General features: G+C 50.1%; 1 protein-coding gene across 1 annotated transcript; it reads left to right on the forward strand.

Annotated features, from left to right (window-relative positions):
- Positions 1–1,504: 1,504 nt before the first annotated feature.
- On the forward strand, positions 1,505–3,979 carry TDGF1 (teratocarcinoma-derived growth factor 1). The gene is made up of 5 exons (XM_005867207.1): positions 1,505–1,561; positions 1,644–1,772; positions 2,439–2,553; positions 2,632–2,741; positions 3,864–3,979. Exons 1-5 carry the CDS (start codon positions 1,522–1,524, stop codon positions 3,977–3,979), a joined length of 510 nt encoding a protein of 169 aa, XP_005867269.1. The 5' UTR covers positions 1,505–1,521.
- The last annotated feature ends 6,497 nt before the right edge of the window (positions 3,980–10,476 follow it).

Consider the following 10,476-nt stretch of genomic DNA (forward strand, 5'->3'; position numbering starts at 1 on the left):
CCCTTCTGTGCAGGGCTCCCTCCTTCGAGCCCCACTTGAAATTCCGGCCCAGGAAGAATTTTCCATCCCGTGCGGTCAGGACCCCCTCTGGGCCCTTCCTGACTCTGAACTTCTGGCTCCTTTGCAAGCTTCCTAGGCTCTCGCCCGCCTCCCCACCCCCCCAACTAACTCCCCACTGCGCCCCTGAGTACCTTTCTTAGGAAAACAAAGATGAAAGCAAATTTCAAGAATTAAAACTTGGCAATAAAATATCAAACGCCTTGAGAGCCCCATACCTGGTGTTTAGAATTTCCTGATTAAAGCAGTTACTTTCCACCACTCTTCCAACCTGAATCGCCGACTGGCTGGTGTAATTGATTTGCCTTTTTCCCCAAAAAAAGGAAACCTGATGTTTTTAACCCACAACTAATAGGCATTAGGCCTGGTTAACCCCGGTTTTACAAGATCCGCCTTTTCCACTCGCTCTTTGTTTAGGTGGCTTTTCCGCCTCTCACCCCCTCCGTGGGGAGCTTTAGCGCTGTCACCGGTGGGGGTCCCCGCCTCCCGCCCAGCCAAGGGGAGAAAGGAGAATCCCGGGAAGCCTGAGCCCCCACCTCCCACCGGTTTCCCCAGACGTCCTGGCTCCGGCTTCTAAGACCTAGGAAACGTGTATTTCTCACCAGGGTATTTTTATGTTTTAAATTCCCATTTCTATGTCCGTAAACCGATGTGTCCTTTGGGCGCTTTGGCAAGGACTGAATTGAAGCCGCACTGACATTCCCCTGAGTTGTCCAGAGCTGTGGCCGTGAAGATGGACAGCTTCCCCTGCAGGTATGTCCCCCTTTCCTGCGAGCCTGTGGTGATGAGCTGGCAGCGTAGGAAATGGTGCCCGAGCCCCTCGTCTGATTTCATTTGCTCAAACCTTAAAAGAGCTGCCAACAGTGCGCTGTGCTTCCCGAGAGACTGTGCCTTTAAGACTTTCCATGAGGGTCGGGCGCTGCCTGGGACTCGTGTGTGAGAAAAGGTAAAAGATGCAACCAAATTAAAAATCTGCTCCTGAGAAGATGAAAGACATAGATTCAATATTTGCAAAACCACGGGCAGCAAAAAGAATAATGGAAAATGTTTTTAACCTGAAAACGTTTCAAATGACTGGTTTAAATGAAATAGTCAGCAAAATGTGATTTTGTCAATTACACAGAAAATGTCATATATAAAAATTATATGAAGGAGGAAAACACGTGAAACAGATGATCAGAGATTTACACCGACTTAACTAAAGGTGCATGTGAGGGCAGAGCCGAGGAAGTTAGTACATCCTGGACAGAGGGCTGTCGGGGGCTTCCATGCTCATCAGTTTTCTTTCTGCTGTTGCGTGGCCGGTATTTCAACGGAACGGGGCGATGGGAGGAGATGGAGTCTAGGGGCTCCCCTTAGTGGTCTGTGGTCTGTCCTTGCGGGAAGCCCAGGTGTGAACGCGAAAGCCTTTCTGCGCTTTGTTTTGCTGAGTGTCTGACTCCCCCTCCCAGGCTGCTTCTGATCATGGCCATTTCCAAAGCATTTGGACTGGAATTAGTTGCTGGTAAGAGACTTTCGGTTCTTTGGGTCACTAGCGATTTTACGGGCCCGATGCACAGACTCCACGAGTTGATTTTGTCACTAAGGATTGGGCCACCATGAACGTCCGTCACAGGGAGACCTGGCCTTCAGAGAGGGCAGCCTTCGGTCCCAGGAGGAGCCTGCGATTCGTCATCGGCCTTTCCAGTTGGTGCCACCCGTGAGAATCCAGGACAGTAAGAGCCGCCTGCCTTCGCTCTCCACTGGGGTGTCACAGCCGGGCCCTTCTCCCATTTCCTGTCTTTTGATCTCTTTCGCCTGAGAGAGTGGGAACCTGCTCTGGAGCTGGGCTGGTGCTGGGACAGGTTTTCACTGTGGAGGGAAGACAGGCAGTGTGTGTGCACTTTTCATCCCTGGAGTTTCCTTTGCTGATTCCACTTCACGCTGGGGCTCCGGACACCTCCACTGGCCTTTGCATGAACAAGATTCTCTGCTGCCCAGAACGGGGCTCAGTGGTTGAGCACTGACCTATGAACCTATGACCTATGACGTTTGATTCCCGTTTGGGGCACATGCCCAGGTTGTAGGCTCCATCCCCAGTGTGGGGCATGCAGGAGGCAGCCGATCCATGATTCTCTCTCATTATTGATGTTTCTATCTCTCTCTCCCTCTCCCTTCCTCTCTTAAATCAATAAAAATATATTTTTTAAAAAACGATTTATATGCTCAAAGGCAGGGGTAGCAAAGAGAACACTAAAAACCAGTCTTATTCTTGAGGTCTGTGATGTTTAGACATCTGCCCACACTTTCGGGGGCCACGCCCTCGGTGCTGCACTAACCTTTGCTCACAGGAACTCCGCTCTCCCATCCCTCCACCCTCTCAGCCATCTCTCATCTTTCAGGTAAGGAGCTCAACAAAACCTGCTGCCTGAACGGGGGGACCTGCATGCTGGGGTCCTTCTGCGCCTGCCCCCCCTCCTTCTATGGACGGAACTGTGAGCATGATAAGCGAAAAGAGTAAGCCCTGCAGTGGGGGGCGGTGGGGGGAGAAGTGAGGACTTAGTACGTATGTGTCGCCTTATGTGCTCCTCTCAGGAACTGTGGGTCCGTGCCCCACGACACCTGGCTGCCCCGGAAGTGCTCCATGTGCAAATGCTGGCACGGCCGGCTGCGCTGCTTCCCTCAGACATTCCTGCCCGGGTGCGGTAAGTGGCGCTGCCCTTTCGGTTGTCAGTTGCTTGTGGGCACTTAGCTAGAGGGGTCTCCTGCCTTACCTCGTGGCTGGCTGGGCCTGGCAGCCAGAGTTCTGCCAGTAAAAGGATCGAGGACTGCAGATGGGGTGGTGACCTCCATATCCTTGGCATTTCGCCCTCGGTGTCGCTGGCTGTGCTGCCTTTCGGATCGAGAGCTATTCCAAGTCTCTGACATTTTCCAGTACGTGACCGTCTATTGAGGAAAATAAACAAGAAGGTTTGACCTCTTAAAACATCAAGAGACTTTCTGGTGTTCCTTGCCTTCAGGCAGAGAGACGCAGACAATCTCCAGGGGGTACAGGCTCAGTTAGTAGCCACCCCAGCAGCAGGGCGGGGGCACCCAACTCCAACTAATGCCCTTAAGTTACACCAGGGGCTTGGCCCCACTCTTGTCCCTTAGGAACTATGGGTCCAAAGAGGCCCCTGCACAGACCCCCTGGTGATTGGTCTGAGGACCCTTGTACCTTGTTGATTGGCATTGACTTGAGGAAAATGATGACAAGAAGGTGGACATGAGGAGAGGGGTCTCCCCACGCCGACCTGACCGGGTTTCTGGGTCCACCCAGGTCCAGGGGCCTCTCGTAGTTCCACCCCTGCAGGTGTTAGAAAGTGAAAACATTCAGTCCACAAAGTAGGTAAAAGTGGTTGCTTCATGTGAGGACAAGATGGGACCCCCCCCCCACCCCACCCCCATCCAGGCTGGGACGTCTTTCCCTTTTGCATCCCTGCATGTCGGGCCCAGGACAGGCATTTGCTAAGTGTGAGTTGAATGGTTGGACGTGGGACCCAAAACATGCTGTGTCCTTGTCATCAGAGGGAAGGTGTCACCGGCTGGGGTGGGTGAGAGCACAGGTCCAGGGAAGGGCAAGTTCACAGTCGGCCTGTGGCAACTTCTGTGGAAAGATCTGTCAGGAGTCTGACTTTGTGTGGTCAGCAGTGTTGATCCCATGAGCACCCTGTACTCAAATGTTGAGCCCAACTAGCTTTGGGCTCATGTCCATCTGCCACGTGTGTGGGCAGCAGGACCTACTGCCGGAGGGATTTCCTTTCATGACCAAATGTCCCTCCTTCCAGATGGCCACGGGATGGACGAGCACCTCGCGGCTTCCAGCGCCCCAGAACTAACGCCATCCGCAGGCGCTGCTCTCATGCTGGCTGGCACCTGCCTTGCTCTACAAAGTTCATATTAATCGACCTTTGTGTGCAACATTTGTCGTGCAGACTTCATGACCTGTCAAGGCTGTTCCTCCAGCGTCCTGGGAGCTGATTACTTGTTAGTTGCCTTGAAGTAGTGACTAGATTTCCATCGTGGTCCCTGACATTCCTTACAGGACAGAAATACCTCAGATATCGCAGGTGTGGCTCCAGGCCACTGCAGTGAAGCGAATATCGCAATAAAGCGAGTCACACAAATGTTTTGGTTCCCAGTGCACATAAAGTTATGTTTACACTATACTGTAGTCTATTGCATGTGCAATGGCGTTATGTCTAAAACAATGTACATACCTTAATTTAAAATATTTTGTTTCTGAAAATTGTTTACCATCATTTGAACCTTCCATGAGTTGTAATCTTAGCAGGTGAGGGGTCTTACCTTCAATTTGTAAAAAACAAAAACACAATATCTGTGAAGCACAATAAAAGCAAAGCACAATAAATGAGATTTGCCTGAACCAACTACTTATTAGGTGTACCGGTTAATAATGCAGATTTTTTTCAATAGATGGAGTTACACATGTGTTGATATATATGCGATTCGATATGTATGCTATTTTGTTGTATTGCATTATTACAGTTAATAATGAGGATTAATTATTAACCAGTTAATAATGCAGATTGACCATTTACCGGTTAATAATGCGGACTTTGTAATCAAAGAACACATGATAATTTCAAGAGAAACATCCAAAGTGCTTTATTCAAAGTAATGTCCATCGCTAGCTACACATTCCCCCATCTTTCAGGTAATTTGTGGAGACCTTCCCAATAGAACTTTTCTTGTTTTGAGGCAGACCATTCAGAGACCCGATTTTCCATTTCTTTGTACGTTGTGAAGTGCTGCTCAGAAAGTGTGTGTGCCATCGATCGGAACAAGTGGTCATCTGAAGGAGCAAGGTCTGGTGAATACAACAGGTGGGTTAATACTTCCCAGGCAAGATCTTTTAACGTGTCTTTAACTGGTTTTGAAGTGTGTGATGGAGTGTCATCATGAAGCAAAATTACTTTGCCGTGTCTTCTGGCACATTCTGGTCGCTTTACGATCAAAGCGTGGTTCAAGTTGATTATTTGTTGTCGGTAGCGATCAGTATTACCGGTTTCACTTGGTTTTAGCAGCTCATAATACACCACACCTTCCTGATCGCACCAAATGCAGAGCATTGTCTTCTTTCCGAAGCGATTTGGCCTTGCAGTCGATGTTGATGGTTGACCTGGATCAATCCATGATTTTGTGCGTTTGGGATTCTCAAAATAAATCCACTTTTCATCGCCAGTCACAATTCAATGCAAAAAAGACTTTCTTTCGTGCCATTAATGCAACATTTCACTGATGACTTTTCGGTTTTCTATTTGAAATTGTTTGCTGAGCAACATTTCATCTTTCTGCAAGTTGTTTTTGAGTTGGATACGCATCTTCATCCAATAATGCTTGTAATTGTTGGTCTTCAAACTTTTTCAGTTGAACTGGACGTTCTTTGTCTTTCACATCGAATTCATCATTTTTAAAGCGTTTAAACCAGAGTTCACAAGGATCTTGAGATGGAGCATGTTCACCATAAGCTTCCCAAAGTATATGATCACTTTCAGCAGCACTTCTCTTCAAAATACTAGTACTTCTCCCTCTTCAGATTATTAAGAGCTAATCTAGCCCTAGCCAGCTTGGCTCAGTGGAGTGTCGGCCTGTGGACTGAGGGGTCCCAGGTTCGATTCCGGCCAAGGGCACATGCCTGGGTTGTGGGCTCGATCCCCAGTTGGGGGTGTGCAGGAGGTGGCCGATCAATGATTCTCTCTCATTATTGGTGTTTCTATCTCCCTCTCCCTTCCTCTCTGAAATCAATAAATAAATATATTTGGGGGGGAAAAAAGCTAATCTAACGTGGAACTGAAGATAAAGCTTTGAGTAGGTACAGTTGGTCACAATCCGTTTCTAGACACTGTAATGGAAGCATCTGTAAGGGGAGCAAATGAGAGGGGATAGGCAGATGCTGGAGGAATGAAGGGTCCGTGTGGCCAGGGAGACCAGTTAGAGAGGAAGCAAATGGGAGAGGACAGAAACAATACAATGATTACTTGATTGATGATTTATTCGATGGACACAGAGAAGCAAGTTAAAAAGCTAAATCAAAGGGCAAGTTTCTATAGAAAGCTGTAAAAGACAAGGACACCCCTTTTTTCTCAAGGCATTGTAAAGGGAATAAAGTCTCCTTGGAAAACAATTACGTCCACATTTTCCTAACAAGAGTGCTTAATCGGTTATGCTTGTGAGAAAATGTTCCCAATATATTGAGCTGTAAACCAGGTGATAAAACTACCGTAAAATGGATGTGTATGTACCTATGCCCGGGGAAGACGGGAAGGATACTGGCCCGAATGAGCGCTGCGGTTACTTCCGGGGGTGCCGTGACCCGTGCTTTGTGACGGCGTGTTTTCTTTCCTCTGCACATCGGTGTTTTCTGTGGTGAGAGTGGGTGCGGTACATCTGTTTTCACGCGTGAAACAGGAACCGGAAGAGCCGGGAGTACGAGGCGGTGCTCGGTGTTGCTCCTGGCTCTTGTGTGTTCTGCTTTGGGTACTGATTGACCTACAACCCATAGTTTCCCAAATGAATGCCCTGCAGATGCAAAATTCCCAATATGTGGGATTTTTTGCCCAATGAACAGAGGTGAAGCAGTGAGGGACACCCACAGTGCTCAGAGCGGGGAGGAGGAGCCCGGTATGGAGGGCTGGGCTGGCCACTCACTGGCATGGGGCCAGTTTCCCAGTGTGTGGACCTGGGTTCACCCCTCCACTGCAGTGTTATTAGAATTAAGGGAAAGGAAATAGAACACACGCACAAGAAGGTTTTTAACAAATGTCACATTTCTTCCCTTTCTACCTGCCTATTGACCACAGAGGTTTTAAAACATTATTTTTCCCAGAAATGGAAAATTTAAAATAAACTTTGGATTATTGAGAGAAGGTGTCTCGTCTGCATGCAAAGACCCCGTCGCCACTGGGTGAGGCAGGGACAGTGTTCCCAGCCTTGGCATTCACATACCGTCTTGTTGGGCTACATCATCTGTATTTAATTTTCTCTTCACATCAACTCCGTTTTTATTGTAAAATACACATAATGTAAAACTCACCATTTCAACCATTTTTTAAATGTATTTTTTTATTGATTTCAGAGAGGAAGGGAGAGGGAGAAAGAGATAGAAACATCAATGATGAGAGAGAATCACCGATCGGCTGCCTCCTGCGTGCCTTCTACTGGGGATTGAGCTCACAACCCAGGCATGTGCGCTTGGCTGGAATTGAATTGGGGACCCTTCAGTCCGCAGGCCGATGCTTTATCCACTGAGCCAAACCAACTAGGGTTCAACCATTTTTTAAGTATAAATTTCAATGTCGCCCTAGCTGGTTTGGCTCAACGGATAGAGCGTCAGCCTGCAGACTGAAGGGTACCGGGTTCAATTCCAGTCAAGGGCACATACCCAGGTTGCAGGAGGCCGCCAATCAATGATTCTCTCTCATCATTGTTTCTCTCTCTCCCTCTTCCCCTCTGAAATCAATAAAAATATATTTTAAAAAATAAAATCATACAGCTCATTGGCATTAAGTGCACTGACATTATTGGGTAACCACCCCCTCCCCACCACCACCAACTCTAGAACTTTTTCATCTTCCCAAACTGAAACTACCCATTAAAGTCTCTCCCTGCCTCCCCAGCTCCAGCTCCTGGCAACCCCACTCTATTTCCTGTGTCCATGAACCTGACTATCCAGGTACCTCATGTAGGTGGAGTCACAGAGTACATGTCCTTTGTGACTGGCACTCTCCCTCCACTGTCCCCCACCCTCACCCTATCAGCATCAGGGGGAGGGCTGAACCCCCCTCCATGAGCTCAGATCCTGTAACACTCCCTCACTGATCTGTTTCCATATCTGTCTCCCCCACTGGAATGTGAGGACCCTCAGCACCCGAGTGCTAATCACTGGGGACCCTAGAGCTGCTCTCTGGGTGTGGGAATGTGGGGGGCGGTGGGAGGTGAATGCAGGGAGGGAGAGTGGCGGGGAGGGAAAGGGGTGAGGACTGCAGGCTGGGAGGTTCCTCATCTTCCTCATTAGCAGCTCTGTGTTATAAGACAATTAGCACTTGGGGCCATGCCCACATCCCCACCAGGGAAGATGATGAAAGGAAGAACAGTGCCATTTACCAAGGGGCCCCAGCAGAGTCTGGCACCTCCAGGAGTCGCGCCTCCCTGCAGACCTGGCCACCCCATCTGCTGATGTAAATAGAATAGGACGTGAAAGCAGAAGATGTCTCTGCGTTCTTCTCCCAGCAATACAGCCCTTCTAAGCTACACACTTACTCCTTACACGGAAGGTCGGATGTAAATTAACCCTCCCGATTAGCCCAGTTCCACAGGGCATCCTCACCAGGTCCATCTCCCCCAGCGGCTGTCATCACATCTGTTCAGCACAGACTGACAGAGGCCTGGGCCAGGCCCAGGTGAGCACTGATGAGGCCCCCACAACCCTGAGCTGGGCCTGGGGAGCGGAGCAGGCCTGGCCTCTGCTGCGTCTGAGCAGAGTGACCAGGTGGTGCCCGAGTGGCTGCTGTTGCCCACAGGGGCCCTCAGGAGCCTGGCCCGCGGGACCTGCGAGAGGAGAAAGGGTGGGAGTGCCTGGCGTTGCAGCAGATCCTTGGTAAATTACCTGTCACACCTTAGCTTCCCTGCACGGAAAAGTGGTCTTTACGAGGCAAGTGCCATGAATAACATTTGTGCCGTCACAAGTACAGAGCCAGGCATGCTGCCAAGGAGACATTCAGTCCCCAGGGCCAGGCGGTGGAGACTGGACTAGAACTTACAGTCTGCACTGCCTTGTATGGAAACCTTCCTTTAAAAAAAATTATTTTTAAATTGATTTTAGAGAGGAAGGAAGAGGGAGGGAGAGATAGAAACATCAATGAAACAGAATCACTGATTGGCTGCCTCCTGCACGCCCCATACTGGGGGATTGAGCCTAAAACCCAGGAATCAAACCGTGACCTCCAGGTTCATAGGTTGACACTCAACCACTGAGCCACGCTGGCCAGGCTGTATGGAAATCTTAACAAGACAAACCACTGAGTAATTGTGGGGCTCAGTGCGGAGAAAACCCAGGGGCTCTCTAGACCTCACTGTCCCTGTCCCTGCGTGGGGGGGATGATATCAACACCCATGTCTGAAGGATCCTTGTGAGGATGGCATGAGAGTGTGCAGGGTCCTGCTGGGCCGAGTTGGCACATGGTCCCAGCCACATCAGACCTGCCCAATGCAGTTGGCCAGGTTTCCCTGGGCTGGGCTGGGCGTGTGGATGTGAGTTTCAGCAGTTATTCTGGCTCCTGGCCACCTGGGGGTCACACGAGGAACATGTGCCCCACCTGTACACGTGTTCTCGCTCACGGGTTCCGGTGGAGAGTAGAGGAGGAGCCCCAGCACGAGGTCACTCAGCCTGACCGCTGCTCCATGAAGCCAGCTCAGGCCCGGCCAGAGCGCTGCCCTTGAAACGTAAGGCCGTGCTTGGCCAGGCGTCACTGGACTCAACAGCCTCAATCTCAGTGTCTGGAAAGACCCCAAAAGAGTGTGGCCCCAAATACTCTTCTCCGTGGCTCTGCCGGCGACTCTGCCCCGTCCTCATTTTTCTTTAGAGATGACAGGGCAGACTCCGGTGCAAACGCCGGTGTGATCCAGGGCGGCCCACCAAGCAGGAACGGCTTACAGACGGTCAGGAGGGACACACAAGCCCAGGCCCCAATTTCGCAATCTTATCTGTTACCAAGCGTGATTTTAAACAAGGTCCTTGAAGATAAATGGCCAGATAATTCCCTACAGATTAGTGGACCACACAGGGGTCCAGGCTCCTGCCACATGAAGGCACCAGAAGCCTCGGGAGGCCTCTGGCCGAGTTTGCAGAGGACAGCTTTTCGGGAAGGCCCAGCTCCCAGCTCTAAGTTGGGGTCTGCAGTGGACAGAGATCTGAGCTGCTGGGGAAGCAGGCCTGTGGGTCAGCCATTCTGTCTGTCAAGTCCTATCCTGCCTCTGCCCGAGCTGCCGGGCACTCAGGGCCCTGAATGCTACAGACCTTCACGGATCACTCAACAGCAGCAGCCTACCGACAGGGACTTCCCACACTGTCTTCTGCCTTCTGTCCTATTTGTCGCACCTCTTATCCCTTTTCCTTATCCTCCTCGATAACTCATTAAATTAGATAATATAATTGAAAGCACTCTGCAAACTAAAATGTGTCCAACAGGCAGTGCCCTCAGCGGTCCCGGATCTGTCTCTTGCTTCAACAGTGTTTGGACGGAACAGACCCAGGGGCGCCCTTCTTCCAGCCTCCGGTCACTTCCGCCATCTTATGCAGTCACCACCTTCAGAACCACCTCCGAGACCATCCGACACACGCGGATGTTTTCTACACTAACTCCTTATTGCTGAACAACC

The sequence above is a fragment of the Myotis brandtii genome, unplaced genomic scaffold (genome assembly GCF_000412655.1).
Source record: "Myotis brandtii unplaced genomic scaffold, ASM41265v1 scaffold246, whole genome shotgun sequence".
NCBI lineage: Eukaryota > Metazoa > Chordata > Mammalia > Chiroptera > Vespertilionidae > Myotis > Myotis brandtii.

What these genes read in the sequence shown, in the direction of transcription:
- TDGF1 (XM_005867207.1), top strand. Translation starts at nt 1,522, where the DNA reads ATGGCCATTTCCAAAGCATTTGGACTGGAATTAGTTGCTG. An exon ending in ACCCGTGAGAATCCAGGACA is followed by an intron (nt 1,773 to 2,438) that starts GTAAGAGCCGCC and finishes CTCATCTTTCAG; the next exon opens with GTAAGGAGCTCAACAAAACC. An exon ending in GACATTCCTGCCCGGGTGCG is followed by an intron (nt 2,742 to 3,863) that starts GTAAGTGGCGCT and finishes CCCTCCTTCCAG; the next exon opens with ATGGCCACGGGATGGACGAG.